This window comes from Mizuhopecten yessoensis, unplaced genomic scaffold, assembly GCF_002113885.1.
Source record: "Mizuhopecten yessoensis strain PY_sf001 unplaced genomic scaffold, ASM211388v2 scaffold10621, whole genome shotgun sequence".
Lineage (NCBI taxonomy): Eukaryota > Metazoa > Mollusca > Bivalvia > Pectinida > Pectinidae > Mizuhopecten > Mizuhopecten yessoensis.
In genome coordinates this window covers 1,348,683-1,369,366 of record NW_018408638.1, presented here as the reverse complement: position 1 = coordinate 1,369,366, position 20,684 = coordinate 1,348,683, and the positions used below count along the sequence as shown (strand labels likewise).

Below are 20,684 nucleotides of genomic sequence, written 5' to 3'. Positions count from 1 at the left end.
CCATTATGCTCAGCAGGACAGGCTTTATACCAATTTACACTCCTGACAAATTGTCGCAAATGTATCACTTATACAGGATAAAAACCTGCAAGTGGCACTAAATGTAGTTACGAATGTTTCAAATTAATTTTTGCATGGTTATGTATGGGGACATTCATTATATTACATGTCTTCTTCATTTAGTCAAACATTGATAATTAACTAGTCGGCACCATTCCTAGAGACAGTGGACACATCTAATAGCCGAGTTAAACTACAGTCTAACGTCCTTATACTGCCACCATTTGAGAGATTTTGGTATTAAAAAGGATCTGGTGATAATGGAGGGAAATGTACAAAGGAATTCTAAAGAATAAGAGAGAAATAAAGGGGTTGAAATATGTTGGCAGTAAATAAGGTGGCAAATGGAATGAGGGGCATTACATCAAAGTTTTACTGTAGTGACAAACAGATATGGTATACCCAAATATACAGACTGCTGTAAAGTTATATTCCAGTATACCAGTAATTGTTATAGACTTGGTATTCTATAATTAAATGATAACTTTGAAGATTAACAATGATGCAATGTTCAGAAAGATTGCAGGACATTGTTTATAATATATCTGTTGTCATTTAAATAAATCATAGAAGTTCATTTTCCTGCCAACGATAATTGCAACTAATCATTTGCATACTTGCCAACTTTCTGAAATTTCCATTGGGGAGATTATGCGTGCTCAGAATTAAAAACATTAATAAAACGTGTGTATGTTCACTCTAGCGAAAAACAACACTTTTTAATTGCACCTTTTGAGCTGTTCTTTCAGCTGAAATCATCAGATGTTAGATTATAGGAATAGTTTAGCAAAATGCTCAATTTTAGGGTCCAAAATCGGGAGAATTCGCAAGTATAAATTTGGGCAACATTCTCACGGTAGCAGAACATTTTCCCCCCCTACTGACAAGATGGGCATCTTGCCACTTTGTGTGGTTGTCATCGCCACAAAGTAGGGGATGTGACATCATACTGTAGGGGTCACAACAAGAAAGACTGTATTGAATGATATACTTGCCCAGTAATCAGCTGTACAGAGACTTTCCCTCCACATTTAAATTGGTGCATCCCTGACAAGGTTTAGGGAGGGCCAGCAGTATCAGATATCAACTTTCCATGTCCCATCCCCTTCCTATTACTTCAGGTGAACCCCTCCTCCTTGGCTAGGTTCTAGACAAGATTACAGGGTAGCAGGCTATAGAAGATAGATCTGACTTGGCTGTGAGTTCTGTGGACTTAAAAGGGCGCTACTGTCTATGTCAGTCCACACACCCGGTGTATCATTTGACATATAATAAACTTGGTACATAAACCTGTTGTAAGTCATGTCAATATAATGTCTGACTGTACTAGTAGTAAGTTACACAACCCTACACTACCAAGTGTCCAGGATGTCCGACTGTATCAGTAGTAAGTTAAACAACCCTACACTACCTAGTGTCCAGGATGTCTGACTGTACTAGGAGGAAGTTACACAACCCTACGCTACCTAGTGTCCAGGATGTCTGACTGTATAAGTAGTAAGTTACACAACCCTACACTACCTAGTTTCCAGGATGTCCGACTGTATCAGTAGTAAGTTAAACAACCCTACACTACCTAGTGTCCAGGATGTCTGACTGTACTAGGAGTAAGTTACACAACCCTACACTACCTAGTGTCCAGGATGTCTGTATGTACTAGTAGTAAGTTACACAACCCTACACTACCTAGTGTCAAGGATGTCCGACTGTATCAGAAGTAAGTTACACAACCCTACACTACCTAGTATCCAGGATGTCTGACTGTATCAGTAGTAAGTTACACAACCCTACACTACCTAGTGTCCAGGATGGAGGTGTGCTAAGTATACGTATAGCATTTATCTTTCATGATACTTTTACTATATTGGTCACCTGCAAACAAAATCACAATACATATTCCCTTTGAATTTGTTGCTTTTCAGATGAAAATTTAGTGATGACCATTGACAGTGTTTTACAAATTTAAAACTTTGGAGTATGCATGGTATGTGGTGTACAATTAATCGCTGTTGTTATAAGTCGAAAAAGGTTTACGTTCAAAAGTAGTGAAAATTTACCCGCATATGGTAATATAAAGGGAGCAAAAAACGGATTAGAAACTATAATGTAGGTGTCAATTTGAATCATTTTTCACTTTTCTGTACTTTACACTCAGCAAAATGGATCCATGGTTATACCAGATGTGTCGACGACATATTATATAATGGATAGCTTGCTGTCTGGACATTGTCCTGTGACATTGTCCTTTTTATGTCTGCTGTGTCCACAGACTACATTGACAAATCTCACCCTTACAGTACATGTCTGTCACACAGATGAATATAAAGTATTGTCTTAGTTGGTTTTGTACACAAACATTATTAACTTAAATGTGTATTTGTAAACACATTATTCTTTTGTCAAGCTAAGAGTGTAAATGACCAGTGTTTACATAGGAATTGTTATGAAACCAAGTGCTGAGTCAGTGTAGTCAACTGTTAAAATAACAACAATCAGACAAAAGCTCACAATTTAGCATATATTTATAATACCAAACTGATGAATATCTTGCCAAATATAACTTGCAATTATCTCCCTTGGATTCCCCTTGAGTATGTTATAAATGCCTACAATTATCTCCATTGGAATCCCCCTGAGTATGTTATAAATGCCTACAATTATCTCCCTTGGATTCCCCCTGAGTATGTGATATATGCCTACATTTACCTCCCTTGATTCCCTCTGAGTATGTTATAAATGCTTACAATTATCTCCCTTGGATTCCTCACCACTCAACTACATTACTCTGATAAGTTATTATCACGATGTAATAGTGATTGTATGATACACGATGTAGGTGATGTATCTACAACTGAGATATATATCCCATACAAGTGAACCTGATCAGTCTACTGTCATCGAACAGTTAATATTGTTTATGTATGCTGGTCAGGATTCATCTTTAGAGGTCTTTTTTATCTTGAGGTACATCAAACTATTAATTGCATTGTTTGAAATGCTTTGTTCACAGAAACATGATGTACCACTGTTTTGGTGTTTTGTAGTTGCCTGGTTCCAGTTTGACCCTTCAGCGTCCCATCAAGACATCATCTTCTCCAACAAGAACTTGACCGCCACTTGTAACAGTTTTGACCATCGTGTCATCCTTGGAAGCACTGGATTTTCAAAGGGTGTCCACTATTGGGAGATTGTCATTGATCGCTATGACAACCACACAGATCCAGCTGTTGGCATTGCACGATTTGACATTGACAAAACAATGATGCTAGGTATGTTTATTACACAATGGCTACCGATTGTCATTATCTAAAAGTCTTTGAAACAATTCATCAATAAAACCTGAGAATTTTTAACAAACTAAAGGTGATGATCAGAACTAGATCATATGTTGCAATCTAAAAAAAAAAAAATGATTATTGTCTTTCTGGATTTTCCAAGGTACCAGTATTTCTGAAACTTTCCTTAAATAGCTTCAAATTGGCTAAAAGCCATTGAAAAGTTTAGGTGAACTTTGAAAGCAACAGTTTGATGATCTCATTGTTCCCCAAGGGTCCTATGAGAGAGGCTGAGACATTAGAAATAGACATCTGGGGACAAAGTTAACTTGCAAGCACTGCTCACTTCGACCTTCACTATGAATTATTCATGAATTCTGTAACTGGAGGAGTTAATCAGTTACAGTGGCAATAATAACCTTCATTACCTCGTAGTTATCATAAAGGAAGCTTTTACTGCAGAAAACCTTCTATCAGTAATAGAACGGGCTAGATCAATCTGAAGTCTGACATATTTGCTGAATTTAGGGGTGCAAGGTTGTGAGACATGCACTTGTTGACCTCATATCAGTTACACAGAGCTTCCTTCATTCCTATTTGTAATTGTTCTGAAATGTTCAGAAGCTGATGTAAAGTAGAAACATGACTACTGTGTTAACTAAGTCAGTGTTACCATGAACTCATTATCGTCATACAAACCAACACATGGTTTTAACGAGGCTCATTCCAGGTTCTGAAATCTAATAAAAAACAATTCTAAATGAAGGCATCCTTTGGAGACTCACATTTAACCAAGTGGGAAAACCACCTACAGGGACCAATGATAGCAGTGTGTTTGTTAGAATAATTGCAACACTACATTACTTTGGAGGCATTCATTATCAATTACCAATTAGCCATCATATCCTATTGCTGTAATCAGCCAACACTTTCAAACAATTACAACTCAATAGGGTTATATACACTTTCAAATCCCAATTTTTGAAGTTTCAATTAAGTAAACGATAATGTAATAAAAAGTTTAAAATCTATCAACTAATTTTCTTAAAATCCAATTTATTTTTACCTGTAACTTTAACTAGTATAAATGCAAACAATTTCAAAGTCAGTGAGGGAAGACAGATAGGAAGTGTGACGTGTAACATGGTCCATGCTATGTAGGCCTAATTACTGTCCACCTTGACACTAACTTCTGTATCAGGATTTGATAACACAAACATCTTATTTAGACTATTTGTCGTTGATCAGACTAGTACTTTTTTCTGGAATGTGTATATCTAGATTTGTCAGATGTTGATGGTAATCTTGGTGTTACCAGTGATGGAAGTGAAGCCATAGAACTTTCCTACTGCCTGTCATTACCTACCATTACCTTACTAGCCTGTCATTACCTACCGTTACCTTACATGCCTGTCATTACCTACCATTACCTTACATGCCTGTCATTACCTACCATTACCTTACACGCCTGTCATTACCTACCATTACCTTACACGCCTGTCATTACCTACCATTACCTTACACGCCTGTCATTACCTACCATTACCTTAAACGCCTATCATTACCTACCTTTACCTTACATGCCTGTCATTACCTACCGTTACCTTACACGCCTGTCATTACCTACCGTTACCTTACTCGCCTGTCATTACCTACCGTTACCTTACACGCCTGTCATTACCTACCATTACCTTACATGCCTGTCATTACCTACCATTACCTTACACGCCTGTCATTACCTACCATTACCTTACACGCCTGTCATTACCTACCATTACCTTACACGCCTGTCATTACCTACCGTTACCTTACACGCCTGTCATTACCTACCATTACCTCACATGCCTGTCATTACCTACCATTACCTTACGCTGAATCCTGATATGTTAACATTTGAAAAAAATCCAAATGCAGATAAATGCACAAAAAAGTATATGAATTCCTGTAGGCTGTTAGGCAAATGTCAAAGGATACCACATGTCCAAAAGCAGTTTCTGGAGATTTTTATCCTAGGAAATTTTAATGTGGTTTACTCCAGATCTTTAGGATGTATACATTGTAAGAGGGACAGATTGGTGAGAGAGTACAGTGACGCAATGCAGCCAAATTACACACATTCCCATCATCACCCGTACTTTGATGTTTGATCCAGAGTGTAGGGCATTATTTTATGATGAAAAAACGTACCAGAAAAAACGGTGCTGTAAAAGTTGCAATGAATTAGGATATAATTGAGTTTATAAAGAGTGTCCTCTATGGCTTCTGACTCTGACTGTGTGGGGTTCATACTAACTCTGTGACATTGGAGAGGGTAATAGAACTTAAACAGCGACAGGGAGACAAGAAAACACTGTCAGAAAATAACCTGCCTCATGGAGACAAGATAACACTGTCAAATATAACCTGCCTCAGGGAGACAAGAAAACACTGTCAGAAAATAACCTGCCTCAGGGAGACAAGATAACACTGTCAAAAATAACCTGCCTCATGGAGACAAGATACCACTGTAAAATATAACCTGCCTTAGGGAGACAAGATAACCCTGTCAAATATAACCGGCCACAGGGAGACAAGAAAACGCTGTCAGAAAATAACCTGCCTCCTGGAGACAAGATAACACGGTCAAATATAACCTGCCCCAGGGAGACAAGAAAACCCGGTCAAAAATAACCTGCCTCATGGAGACAAGATACCACTGTCAAATATAACATGCCTCAGGGAGACATGATCCCACTGTCAGAATGTAGGCAGGGAAACAGGATAACACTGTTAGAATGTAGCCTGTCTCAGGGAGAGGTGACAACACTGTCATAATGTAGCCTGCCTCAGGGAGACTGGATAACACTGTCAGAATGTAGCTTGCCTCAGGGAGACAGGATACCACTGTCAGAATGTAGCCTGTCTCAGGGAGAGGAGACAACACTGTCAGAATGTAGCCTGTCTCAGGGAGCGGTGCCAACACTGTCAGAATGCAGCCTGCTTCAGGGAGACAAGATAGCACTGTCAGAATGTAGCCTGTCTCAGGGAGAGGTGACAACCCTGTCAGAATGTAGCCTGTCTCAGGGAGAGGCGACAACACTGTCAGAATGTTGCCTGCCTCAGGGAGACAGGATAACACTGTCAGGAGACAGGATAACACTGTCAGAATCTAGCCTGCCTCAGGGAGCCAGGATAACACTGTAAGAATCTAGCCTGTCTCAGGGAGAGGTGACAACACCGTCATAATGTAGCCTGCCTCAGGGAGACTGGATAACACTGTCAGAATGTAGCTTGCCTCAGGGAGACAGGATCCCACTGTCAGAATGTAGCCTGTCTCAGGGAGAGGTGACAACCCTGTCAGAATGTAGCCTGTCTCAGGGAGAGGAGACAACACTGTCAGAATGTAGCCTGTCTCAGGGAGCGGTGCCAACACTGTCAGAATGCAGCCTGCTTCAGGGAGACAAGATAGCACTGTCAGAATGTAGCCTGTCTCAGGGAGAGGAGACAACACTGTCAGAATGTAGCCTGTCTCAGGGAGGGGTGACAAAACTGTCAGAATGTAGCCTGTCTCAGGGAGAGGTGACAACACTGTCAGAATGTTGCCTGCCTCAGGGAGACAGGATAACACTGTCAGAATGTAGCCTGCCTCAGGGAGATGTGACAACACTGTCAGAATGTAGCCTGCTTCAGGGAGACAAGATAGCACTGTCAGAATCTAGCCCGTCTCAGGGAGAGGTGACAACACTGTCAGAATATAGCCTGTCTCAGGGAGAGGTGACAACACTTTCAGAATGTAGCCTGCCTCAGGGAGAAGTGTTCCAGTCAGTGAACATTATCGGTGCTGCCTTTGAATATGAGGTGCAGTAAACGAGAAGACCTTGATTGGCTTCGTACAACACATTATGACTGGCACACAGGAAACAGCTTCTCCATCGATATCTTACAAGGTGGCTTATCTTACTTGATGGCATGTTCAATGGGTGCATCAATTCATTCAGGGTATCGAAATACTTCAGAAGATTAGAAAAAGAATTTATTTTTGAGGATGGGAAAACCATAAAGGGAAGCAAATAAAATCATGAATTCATGTAAATATATCTCAATTGTTGAATTTCCTAACACATGTTTTATAGCTCCTTCCACTCAATAACAAGCTCCTACTTTAATGTCTGTGCTCCTCCAAAACATTATACCCCCTGTAGGGTGATCGTTTCATTATTTCATTCTAAATATTAAATAATAAGCCTTCCTATGATTTGATGTTGGGGCAAATATTTGTATAAATTTTTACATTAAGTAATATTTTTTATTTATTATACAAAATTTGTAAATTGAGGTGCATGTCCATAAAAAATGTGGAGAGATATGTACATGTCATACCCAGCATTCTGTCCTGATCGCTGTTGGCAGAATCCATAATGAGATTTGTCATGTCTTACATTTCTTCTGACTAACTCTGGTCCTATGATAGCCAACATTCTATTAAAAACATATGAAACCCCAGACTTTATTAAGCTGGATTATAATGTATGGATGGTGGCGGGGCAGGAATTTAGTAACAGTGATTACCGGCTAATTGTCTCCAATGACTAGAGATGTCTGGTGAATAAAAGCTACCTAGGGCCAGAGTATTGCTATACAGGCCAGGTATTTGTATGGCATTCATTAACCAATACATTGGACCGAGCCATTCTGTTTTCATTAGCAGGTCTACTTATTTCTAACTTCCCTGAATTTATTTCAATTCCTAAAACTTATCTGTGGAGATCTGACTACAAATGTATAGATAAGTAATGCTATTTAAATTGACCATGTCGGGAAGCTCTGGAGTGTGGAGCCACATCTGGTCTGAGCAGACTCTTCTCTCAGCACAAAATCTAATTAACTGGAGTGCCTTTTTGTTGGGTTTTGAAAACTTAAACAATACCCGCTGTAATTACATTTGGATTATATGTACATTAAAGATCAATGTTTACTGTGTAATCAATGTGATATTAACATCATTCTACATCACTGCACTAATCCAGAAAACTGCTGGCTTTAAATCAGGCCGTGCCACAAAGGGAGTTTGTAGAACACTCTTATTCCTGGGCTTTTGTGATGTAATCGGGCAGTATAGCATGTTTGTTCACTATCTGTAATAAAATTGTTATGAATTGAATTGGTGCGATATTGGAATATCATGATTGTCACCTCCATTAGCTATACATTCAGGAGTGGATTATGTTGGAGACCATTTGGGGTTATTGTGTTGAATTTTTTTTTTATGCTAAAATAACTTCAGTTCATTCAGCTTCCTTTCTTGCTAAGAATCCAATTTGCATAGTGAATGGATTCAAAAATAGAATGCATGTATGTTTTCTTGGGCAAATAAAAGTACTGTAATAACATCAGACAGAATACTGGTCGAGTCAAGTAAATTCTGTACAGTGAATAGAAGGGTGTACTGAAGTCAAACTACTCAATCTAGTTTAACTGAACTAGAAATAATCCCTATTTATACTTGTAACTAGCACTGTGAAAAAGTATTGTTAATTTCATGTTAACTACCTTGGTAAATTACTTATTTAAAATTTCCATGTAGAAACCTGTTAAAGAATAGAAACCCAGAACATGCCATGTTTGACAGCCACCACTCAATATTTTACTGGTGTGATATTAGTTCATGTCCCATGTTTGACAGCCGCCACTCGATATTTTAATGGTGTTATATTAGTTCATGTTCCATGTTTGACAGCCACTACTCAAGATTTTACTGGTGTGATATTAGTTCATGTCCCATGTTTGACAGCCGCCACTCGATATTTTAATGGTGTTATATTAGTTCATGTTCCATGTTTGACAGCCACTACTCAAGATTTTACTGGTGTGATATTAGTTCATGTTCAGTGTTTGACAGCCACCACTCGATCTTTTACTGTCGTCATATAAGTTCATGTCCCATGTTTGACAGCCGCCACTCGATATTTTAATGGTGTGATATTAGTTCATGTTCCAGGTTTGACAGCCACCACTCGATATTTTACTAGTGCGATATTAGTTCCTGGGAAAGATGACAGGTATTGCTGTTTCTATATTGATGTTTCACTGTTCCGTTTTTGTGTTTCAGGAAAGGATAGAAGGGTGTACTGAAGGCAAACTACTCAATCTAGTTTAACTGAACTAGAAATAATCCCTATTTATACTTGTAACTAGCATTGTGAAAAAGTATTGTTAATTTCATGTTAACTACCTTGGTAAATTACTTATTTAAAATTTCCTTGTAGAAACCTGTTAAAGAATAGAAACCCAGAACATGCCATGTTTGACAGCCACCTCTCAATATTTTACTGGTGTGATATTAGTTCATGTCCCATGTTTGCCAGCCACCACTCGATATTTTACTGGGGTGATATTAGTTCATGTTCAATGTTTGACAGCCTCCACTCGATATTTTACTGGTGTGATATTAGTTCATGTTCAATGTTTGACAGCCCCCACTCGATATTTTACTGTCGTGATATAAGTTCATGTTCCATGTCTGACAGCCACCACTCGATATTTTACTAGTGCGATATTAGTTCCTGGGAAAGATGACAGGGATTGCTGTTTCTATATTGATGTTTCACTGTTCCGTTTTTGTGTTTCAGGAAAGGATAGAAGGGTGTACTGAAGGCAAACTACTCAATCTAGTTTAACTGAACTAGAAATAATCCCTATTTATACTTGTAACTAGCACTGTGAAAAAGTATTGTTAATTTCATGTTAACTACCTTGGTAAATTACTTATTTAAAATTTCCATGAAGAAAGCTGTTAAAGAATAGAAACCCAGAACATGCCATGTTTGACAGCCACCTCTCAATATTTTACTGGTGTGATATTAGTTCATGTTCAGTGTTTGACAGCCACCACTCGATCTTTTACTGTCGTCATATAAGTTCATGTCCCATGTTTGACAGCCGCCACTCGATATTTTAATGGTGTGATATTAGTTCATGTCCCATGTTTGACAGCCCCCACTCGATATTTTAATGGTGTGATATTAGTTCATGTCCCATGTTTGCCAGCCACCACTCGATATTTTAATGGGGTGATATTAGTTCATGTTCCATGTTTGACAGTCACCACTCGATATTTTAATGGTGTGATATTAGTTCATGTCCCATGTTTGACAGCCCCCACTCGATATTTTACTGTCGTGATATAAGTAGATGTTCCATGTTTGACAGCCACCACTCGATATTTTACTAGTGTGATATTAGTTCCTGGGAAAGATGACAGGTATTGCTGTTTCTATATTGATGTTTCACTGTTCCGTTTTTGTGTTTCAGGAAAGGATGACAAAGGTTGGGGTATGTACATCGACGACAGTCGTAGCTGGTTCATGCATCAGGATTGCCACAATGACCGAACAGAGGGTGGCATCAAATGTGGCAGTGTGATTGGCATCTTACTTGACCTGGACAAACACATGCTTAGTTACTACGTTGACGAGGAACCTCACGGACCAATCGCCTTCACCAACCTCCACGGCGTATTCTTCCCCACAGTCAGCATTAACAGGAATGTGCAGGTGACCCTGCGGACGGGTATAGAGCCCCCAGTAGAGAGTGACCACGAAGAGGAATCCTCGTAGGTCATTAAGAATCTCAAGAATCTCTTTTTCAGCGACTCCATAAAATTCATCTGCTCTGCATATGAATTTTTCTGTTGACCTCATTTAAACCAGCATTTACCAAGGTATTAAAATCTTGGAGGTATCCAAAGATATTTGTAAACACAGTGACATCCTAAAAATTCTGTGAAGGATGCATCGCATTTCTGTGTTGTTCATCCAAGACATCTACATCTACACTACTGGCACATATGTATGAAAGTCATTTAGGAAGTGCAAGGAACGCAATCTTGTACAGTAACTAACTTGTAGAATTAAAAAATGGAGAACAAGAATCTTGTCTGTGAATATTGAGGTCTGCATTAATGTTTACAGGTCTGCCAGGCTCTGTGAATATTGAGGTCTGGACTAATGTTTACAGGTCTGCCAGGCTCATAGATAGCTGGCAAATGTGTGTAAAAATATGACCAAAACAAAGGTGTGAGTTTGTGTGTGACTTGTTTTTAAGACATTATTGGCTACCATATTTAGTGCTTTATAAAAAGTTCTACGATGAATTTCATGCCATACAGATAAGGGGAGGTAACTGCAATAATATATGTTGGGTTGAGAGATTTACTGCTGATGACTGACAACAGCCAACAGCCAACAACATGGTGCATATATTTAGCATTGTGGATGACCATTTTGAACATCTATATCTTTGCAGTATTAGTAATTTTTCATCACTATGCAAAGACCTACATTCAGCATTCATGAACATTATTAAGGAAACCAAAATTGTTTCGTTTTTCTAGTCAATGTTTTATTTTCGATTTGTTTTATTACTATTTTTGAAATCCTGTTATATAGATCTTGCAATGATTGTACATTAGATAAGACATTTATATTTGGAGCAAACGATTTTATTTGATATCTTGTTTGTGTTTTACTTGATTTTACCATGTCATAATCACATGATGTATCTTATCAATCCACGGTGAGAATAGTTTGATTTGTGTACATGTTGTGGTTTGATTATATCTAAAACATGTATTATGTCAAAACGAAGAGTAGTAATTCAGTTTTATGTTTTAGAATAGAATCTGTTTGACAGTATGATTGCTTTTGTATCAACATACTTAATCGCCAAATAAGGCAACAGGATTACCGTGACTAAGTTATCTCGACTTATCAACACCTTCTCTGACAATGTATATTTGCTTTTACTTATTGTACTGCAATAATCAAAAATTAAATATCTCATCAAGTTTTATATGATTTTTCCTAACATACAATGTTTATGTCAATACCTTTTGTACATGTATTTGTAACAGTTCACTAGAACAAACAAACAAAAACAATTCTATGTACTAGTTGTTCCCCTTATCAAAACAGGGCTAAATCACCTACAACTTTAGAGTGGAATTTCTCTCTGCTTTCATAACTGATTGAAAAAGTACCTACCATTAAAAAGGGGCTATAAGTTTTCAGTAAGAAGATCGTTTCTCTCTATATCTTTAAGTTTTTGTAAAATAAGTAAGTGTATTTTTGTAATTTGACAAGGTCTTTTGCCAAAAATCAAGATACATTCAGTTTACTGTAACAATCATTATATACACTTGTGGAAATGACTTGCATTTTAATGCTAGATTGGTCCAGTGGAAGATTCTGCATTAGTATATTGTATGCTAAGTTTTTAGTGAACATGCTTAGTTTGTGGTATTCTATATTTGATATGTAATTGTTCTTAACATAAGAAAGAATCTTAAGATAAAATATTCTATTTTAATCAAATTTTGGAAAAGAAATGAGGTTGTGATTTGTTGATATAATTTTACTACCCATACAGTGTATGATCAAGAAATATTCTAGTTGAATAATTCATTTATTTTGTACATAAGTATTTATTTATTTTTTGATTCATAGTTTGGTTTAATGATAATATAATCATACATTATATTGCTCATTTCTTTACATTATGTTTACATACATTTTTCACTTCATTATAATTGACATCTGCATCTGTTTGTGGGGGAGTACAAGGGGAGGTAACTTGCTGTGTGGTAGACAGTCTTGTACATACAACAACCACAAATATTAGTTAATAAAACTATAAAACAGATTTTATTGTCTTGGCTTGTTTCTTGTGTAACAGTAGAGGAAAAATGCATTACCAGACTGAGATTAGAATCTAGAAGATGCTGGACAGTCCCTCTCACCAATGGAGCTCCCTGGTTTGCTGGCAATAGACCCAGTACAGTTCTGCTACACTTGACATACAAACATATAGAAATTTGAGAAACCTACAATATTTACCTACGTTCTGCACTGCCACAATATAAACCTACCAATGGCAGCTGGCATGACCATGAATCTGGAGGGAGCATCACAACATCATTACAATTATTATGTCATCACCATAACGTTGGAGATAGCTAGTATGTACCCACATGTTGGCTGTTCCATTCATTGACGTTCTACCTCATATTTCAAGAATAGGAAATCCAGTTGTCTAGATCAATAAAAAATATAAATATAAGTATTAAACTGAATTATATTCAGTCATTGTCCTATACTTTTGAAAGGGGCTGTAGACTGATATTAATCCCACACGAACACACGATTTGATTGGTCTGCAATCCTGTTCAGCATTATAGGACTATAACTCTAAACAAAATGCAGTTTAATGTTTACATACTGTGTACCGAGATTTTTTTGCTGCAGTTTATTTGTTGTCTTATATGCCCTCCATAATGAGGGTGAATTTATCATTACAGTGAACATTAGCTAACAACATAATATACATTGTTATTTAATGTAAAGGGTGAAATTATCATTGGGTGAATATGCATTTTACCATCGAAGGGCAAAAATATTCTGGTATACAGTTTCTTATTTTGATTCAGAACTCGTTCAATTTTGTAAACTGAAATGTACAACAGCTGTAGTGGACTTAAATTATATCACAATCAAAATATGTCACTGATGTCACTATCATCTTGGTGACATCACAATCACTGATGTTGCCATCGCCTTGGTGACATCACAATCACTGATGTCGCCATCGCCTTGGTGACATCACAATCACTGATGTCGCCTTTGCCTTGGTGACATCACAATCACTGATGTTGCCATCGCCTTAGTGACGTCACAATCACTGATGTTGCCATCGCCTTAGTGACGTCACAATCACTGATGTTGCCTTCGCCTTGGTGACGTCACAATCACTGATGTTGCCATCGCCTTGGTGACATCAAACTACTGACAAATATTTAGAAAAGAATTGTGGGATAAATTTGAGGATGTGTTTTGACCGGGAGCGACCAACATGAACATGACAAAAATTTGATTTGATTGTCCGCTTTTGCAGAATGTGTATGTCACAGGAGAGGAAAAAATGGATGGCCAGACTGGGATTTGAACTTGAAACCCTTCGAACACTAGACAGACACTCTACCAACAGAGCCAGTGATTGACGCCAGTTTCATGTATAAAATTTGATTGTATATTAACCCTGATGCTGGAAAATCTTTTGATGGCGTATTTGACTGGAAGGAAAATGTGTGTTGAGTAAAAGTGGTAACAGTGTATATTAGAAATGGCCTGATCCTAAAAATAAAGGGCATTTATGAGATACACATGGATAGACGAATCATCCTGCACAACACACCTATATATATATATGTTTATAAACTATGGTATAAATATTAGTTTTGTATAAATGGATTTTTTTTCAAGAAGTGTTTTCCCCAGATTTTTGACATGTGAAAATCATGGTTACCGCCCAGCAGTAAGATATTTTTCTTAACGCCTGTCTTAAATTAAATACCTATTTGATTCAAACATATTTTATTGACACTGAATAGTGGAAGTGATTGGGCACAAGTTCTTACAAGTTACTAGGCCCTCACCCATAGTCTAAATGTCTACCATTCAGTAACAGATACCGGTACTCGCATTTTAGCATAGCTTTATCTGTTGGAATTTTCACAATATTTACACATGTGTTGAGTACAAAAACAGACTATTCAAAAGCTAGCTTTTGTTGTGAAGACACAGATTTGTAATAATAGCAAGAACTGTACTCGCAAACCAAATCCATTTTTTTATTTTTTTTTATTTATTTTGCTACATGTAATATTACAGGGGTTATTCATTGTACAAAAATATCACCCATGGCCACTGTACGCTACTGTACACAGTGCTACCAGTACATAAGTTTCTGAACAATGCTGATTAGGATGCTTTCTCAAGTGCCCCTCTTTTTCAGGCAGGAATGTTTGGAAAAGAAATAAAACAATAAAACAATGCCATATACTGGTTCACTTGTTTTCTTCCGTTTGATTGGCATAGTGTTCTACCTGTTAATAAAACTCCAACCAATCTCTGAATCATGAATGTCTAACGTGATCAACATGCCACAAAACCTCTTAGTATATAAAAAAAATACTCTGAATTGTTTTAATGTCATATTGACTTTTTTCTCAGCATGTGGCAAATTGATGTTTATCACACAATCGGCCTGCAGTTATCCGGTGAATTCGCCCATGTAATATTTTTACATAAGTCACTAGTGTAATATAACCTGGAGGCTTTTTCATTGGCTGTGCCAGGCAGAAATTGATTGTGACGTCATAATATGGACAATGACTTGACGTCATAAATTGTGAATGGCGCAACAAAATGGCTGTCTCCGTTTGATTAAGCCCTCTACATTTTGGCTTTAAAACCTGTCAAAATGTAAATTTTCTGAGTTATGTGATAAAAAGTATCTTAAATTGTTTTCATTTCATTTGAGCTTTTATGAAACTCGTCTCGAAGTTTTAATTTTTGCTCGCCAAGGCTAGCAAATATAAAAACTCCTAAGGCTCATTTCATAAAATCTCATATGAAATGAAAACTCATTTAAGATCCTATATTTATGTGACCTACACTGAGAAAAACAACAGAGATCAAGGACAAATAATTAAATCTATCATAATATTTATTCTTCTGTACAGTATTATGTAAATTAGCATGCACTTAAAGGAAGTATTGCCTGTGGGCGTTAACACCCACCACACATCCTTGAGAGAACATGGCAAAAATTGCAACTGATATAAATAGTATACACAACCTATACATGACAAAAGAGTCTCCATGGATAGTTATATTTACAGCACAGTTAACCCTCCATAGGTAAGGCCTTCAATGTTGGACCAGCAGCTTTTTCAAATCTTTCACTTTTTTTCCAAACCTAAATATCCACAGATGTGTTGGTAACAAAATTCTCTGTATTCAAAATATAGATTGGTTATCACAGCTTATAAAAGGAATGAAACAAGTATTCAATTTTTTGTTATGTTGATGTGTCCAATGATAATTTGATGAAATGTCTATTCACTCAAAGACATCTAATCATCCTCATCTTCCTCTTCCTCGGCATCCTCCATCTCCTCAGCAGCCTCAGCAGCTTCTTGTTGTGCATGTTTAAGAGCATTCTCTTCCTCGATTGTTGGGTCCTCAGCCTCTGTGATTTCGGGGCCACTGGGGAACTCGTCCTGGATACCAGGTGTCGGCTGTGGACTGTAGTTGTCCTGGTTGTACTTGTGGCCAAATCCAAGGTACACATTCTCAAACTTCCTGTAATGACAGAATTAGTATAACATGACCAACTGAAATATCCTGAGAGTTTTATCCTAAAATAATCGTTAAAAAACTAGTGTTAATATCAAATTTCAGATCAAAATTTTCTTCAATGACACATTCAACAAAATACACAGCTCTGAGGATGACAGAATTGCTTGACATGTGACCTTCAAATGTTGTTTGCAAAGCTACAAATGATACTTACTTTCCTGTGGCAAAGGCATGAGCTCCGGGCCAGAGGTTGGAGTGGAGAACAGCCAGAGCATACTGGGGGATGAGGTTGGATGATAGCTTAGCCGTCCATGGTGGCAGGTTTCCAATCTCTGCATCCTCAGACAGAGGAGTTAGCAATGGTTGTCCTCGTTCTGGCTCTGGCTCATCAGGCTCCTCCCTTTCTTCTTCCTCCTCCTCATCTTCAAAGTCTTCCTCATTCTTCTGGACAGGGTTGTGCCACTGACAGCGACCCTGTGGCAGGATGTACTGCACGTGATGTACCCAGTGTTGTAGTGACGAGTCAGTCAGGTCACGCAGGGGAAGACCCTCAAAGTCAAGGTTGGTCACAAAGTGATCCCGAGCTGTACAGAAAATACACATAATTCATGAAAACATTTTTTTCTTTCTACACTTAGATATCAGTTATTCTCTTCCTACTTGACATCACTTTCAAAGATTTTCCTGGAATATCTATCTATCTATGAATGTTTGAATGGTTTCATTATTTTATTTTAAGTAATTTATTACTGAATATGAACATTTCTCTCTTATTGCTGTATCATATTTGTTTTCATTGGACTTATTCAGTATTTTATTTTGCCTAGGCAAAGCAATCAGTTATAATATGCTTGTCCAGTGTATTAGACAACAGGGAATCCGGGAGTACTTGTAATTTTTACCAGTTTATAAGACAATGGGGAAGGGATAGCTTAAATCTTGTCTGTCCTAACAGGCTATGGGGTTAGAATGCAAAAAGTATTACACTGTGAAAGTTGCTTGAAAGTTCTTGTTAAATACAAAGATTATACACAACTTTCATTATGTGTCATGTAAGTATACACACCTTCTCCCTCCTCTTCCTCCTCCTCCTCCTCATCAAACTGGTAAAAGCCAAGCGGTGAAACATGGGTTCCAGAGCTGATTCGTGCAATCTGGCCCCTCAGGTAGTTAGACTCATTACCAGGGAAGGGGGGATAACTGACAACCTATGGAAAACAAATGATATCTTTATGTGAAAAACACACTTAAATTTTGAAGTTTGAAAAGATAAAATAAAACAATTAAAATTCATTAACAAGGATTTCTAACATATTCATTTTATAGTTCATTTATATTAAAACTTACAGGGGCATCGAGGCGACCAGTGAAGAATTTCTTGATATTCCTGCCAGAAGCAATCTGCGCTGGGGTGACTGGGGGAAGCTTGACCCATGGTTTTCCAGCTATAGTATAAATAAATCACTTGTACAAATATATTCAATACAATAAAACAATGTTTTAGATGGTTTCTTTTTGATACAAATTCATTAAATTTCAAACAAAATATGCAGCATCAGAACAATTAAATGAAGACAAAATTAATGTAAAGTTCATTGAATTTTTTATTTTTAATCTCAAAATTCCAACACAACTTACGATCATTGCAAACAAAGTAGGTCTTTTTGTTAGTGCCTGTTCTGTTATCTTCCTTAGGGATATCTTGTGGAGGTTTGAAGTCTGGCTTTGGTGTGTCATCCTCCTCTTGTTCCTCTGTAATATAAAAGTTGATAAATATAGTTACAATCAATAACCTAACAAACTTACTGAGTTGCCTAGTATTTTTCCATCATCAACTTCACACACAAGTTAATTCTCATTTTCTGTTACATTTGAACTTTTGCCACAGGATGAACTGTGAGATTTTAAATATTCTGAAACAGTCCATCAGGGAAATACTCCTATCCAGGAGCTGTAACTCACTAAACTTTACAATAGTTACCTTCCTCTCCCTCCTCATCATCTTTTTCTGCTGTCTCTTCTTCATTTTGTTCTTCAGGCTGCAAAACAGACCCAATAATAAGTTTCATTTCCACCTCAGCATAGAAGTGAATATGAAATTAGAAAATATCATGTTTGTGTAGTTTGTATTTGATATGCAAGCATATCTGAAAAAATAGAAAAAATAAAGATTCCTTTTCTCATTTAATAATAATTAAAAAAAGTTATATCAATATTCCTATTTTTCTGTTTGTTATTCCAAATATCTGAATTAGCTTTACCTCTTCCTCTTCTTCCTCCTCCTCATCACCCTCTCTGTATTCCACTTCAGCAACATAATAGTTCTGCTCTCTACCAAAGATTTTGCCCCAGAATCTTACATGGGCTAATGTGTGACTGTCTACAAGATTTTTAAGAGCAAGCCATATTCTGATCACTTCCTCTCGATTCAAACCAATTCCTGCTTGTTCGAAGAAAAAGCACAACTCCATAAGATTGGGCAGTGGAGTTTCCACTTCTTCGTCCTGCTCTGGCTCCTGGTCTTCTCCATCTCCTTTCTGAAGTAAGTATTATACACATAGTTTAATGTTTACAGAATCAAATAATTGGACCTTTATTCTTCTGTTCCTTTCAATGTATCGTCAGTCTTTCAATGTTTAAAATTCCCAAAATGAAAACATCAACTTCCAAAAAACATTAACCATGTACAACTAAAATCCAGAAAATACTAAAACAATGATTGAAATTCATCTTTTACATAAACTGAAAATATTTGTCTTCATAAAAGTTTATCAAACAAGAGCAAAACTTACAGCAAACAATTTCCTCTGTACATGAGCTAAAGCTACTTCTGTTGACTGGTCTATTTTGTCTTGAACAGTGTCCACTTTTGATGTGAATTTGGCTTTCTTTGTGTCTTTACTGACATCTTCAAATACATCAGCTACATTTCCGGGACGTTCATCTAAAATTTTGGTCAGAACACAACTTAAGTGGTCAAACCTGAAAGAAAGATACAGATGATTAATTTTCAAAAACATAATAATATCCCAATGCGACGTAAACACATCAATGTTTGCTGTGTGTTATTTTACAATATTTCTGTCCATCTTTTCACAGTCCCCAATGGATACTTCAGTACAGTAACATGCAAAATCAGTTCAGTCAACATAACACCACAGTTATGCAGAAGGATGTCCAAAGCTACCTGAATCTTACAATGCTGTCAAGAACAGTAAACTGGTCAACATTTATATTTCCCACAGGTTTCTACATATACATAAAGGTATTAAGTACGTTGCTATATTATGGTATATAATGACCGGTAGGGGAAATGTTGTGACCAGTTCTGTGGTACAACAGCTTTATCTTCCAAGTGTGAAATAAATGGTTTATGTAGTGTCAATGTTATTTATTTCCAAATTAGGGGCATATTGAACATACAACTTACAAGTTATAGCAATTAGTAAACCACATAACGTAAGAAAGATCGCAATAAAAATCATAGATGAAAGTATAAAACTAAAAGAATACACAGATTATAAGAAATATAAGAAAAGAGGTGAAAATGGTTACTAGTACTACTGTATGATATATATATAGATTTACAACTCTAATACTTTATGTCATTGGCAACAAACAGCGCTTTCCACAATTTGACTATATGGTTTGCAAATGATTAGCAAGTTAACTTATATTCAAAACAACTTCCATGTCAAATATAAGAAGATACAAGTTGCTTGTCAACGGTCACATACATGACATTTATTATTATAACCTAACCTACAAATGTATATCTAAATTAAAACATAGATAAAGGAAATCAAAATCAACTTTTTTTAAATCTTTTTTTTGCAAATGTGAACATAAACAATCTTAGCAACAATGAGTTTGTATTAGACTTGACTGAAACAGACAAACATGCATGTGTGATCAACTTACAAATTGATTCCTGTGTCTGTGCTGGCTGTGAGAAGATATGATTTTGCATTGATATATTGTTGATCTTTCGGGTTAATATTAACATCCATGTTGACTGGTGTCTGTGGTGTATCGCTACTCATTTCAAAATGAGGAAACGATCCCCTCCCAGTCTTCTAAACAGAGCTGTGCTTAGTCTAGGTGTCTGCTTGTTGTTGCTAAACTACACACTGCAATGCTCTGTGTGATGTTGCTAAGGAAAACACGCATACAG

General features: G+C 37.0%; 2 protein-coding genes across 3 annotated transcripts in view; one reads left to right on the top strand and one right to left on the bottom strand.

Moving 5' to 3' along the window:
* The window catches only part of LOC110461438 (E3 ubiquitin-protein ligase TRIM9-like), a 75,009-nt gene extending 61,996 nt beyond the window's left edge, over positions 1 to 13,013 (top strand). For both annotated transcript variants that reach the window (XM_021514884.1, XM_021514883.1), the window contains 2 exons: positions 3,105 to 3,329; positions 10,626 to 13,013. In XM_021514884.1, the coding sequence (XP_021370559.1) occupies positions 3,105 to 3,329; positions 10,626 to 10,930 (530 nt within the window). In that variant the 3' untranslated portion in view covers positions 10,931 to 13,013. The remainder of the gene's footprint in view (positions 1 to 3,104; positions 3,330 to 10,625) is intronic.
* A 2,839-nt stretch (positions 13,014 to 15,852) lies between these two features.
* On the bottom strand, positions 15,853 to 20,670 carry LOC110461440 (radial spoke head protein 4 homolog A-like). The gene is made up of 9 exons (XM_021514888.1): positions 20,432 to 20,670; positions 19,303 to 19,492; positions 18,772 to 19,047; positions 18,492 to 18,549; positions 18,149 to 18,262; positions 17,858 to 17,955; positions 17,577 to 17,718; positions 16,725 to 17,094; positions 15,853 to 16,513 (listed from the first exon to the last, which is right to left on the bottom strand). Exons 1-9 carry the CDS (start codon positions 20,551 to 20,553, stop codon positions 16,285 to 16,287), a joined length of 1,599 nt encoding a protein of 532 aa, XP_021370563.1. The 5' UTR covers positions 20,554 to 20,670; the 3' UTR covers positions 15,853 to 16,284.
* Positions 20,671 to 20,684: the final 14 nt, after the last annotated feature.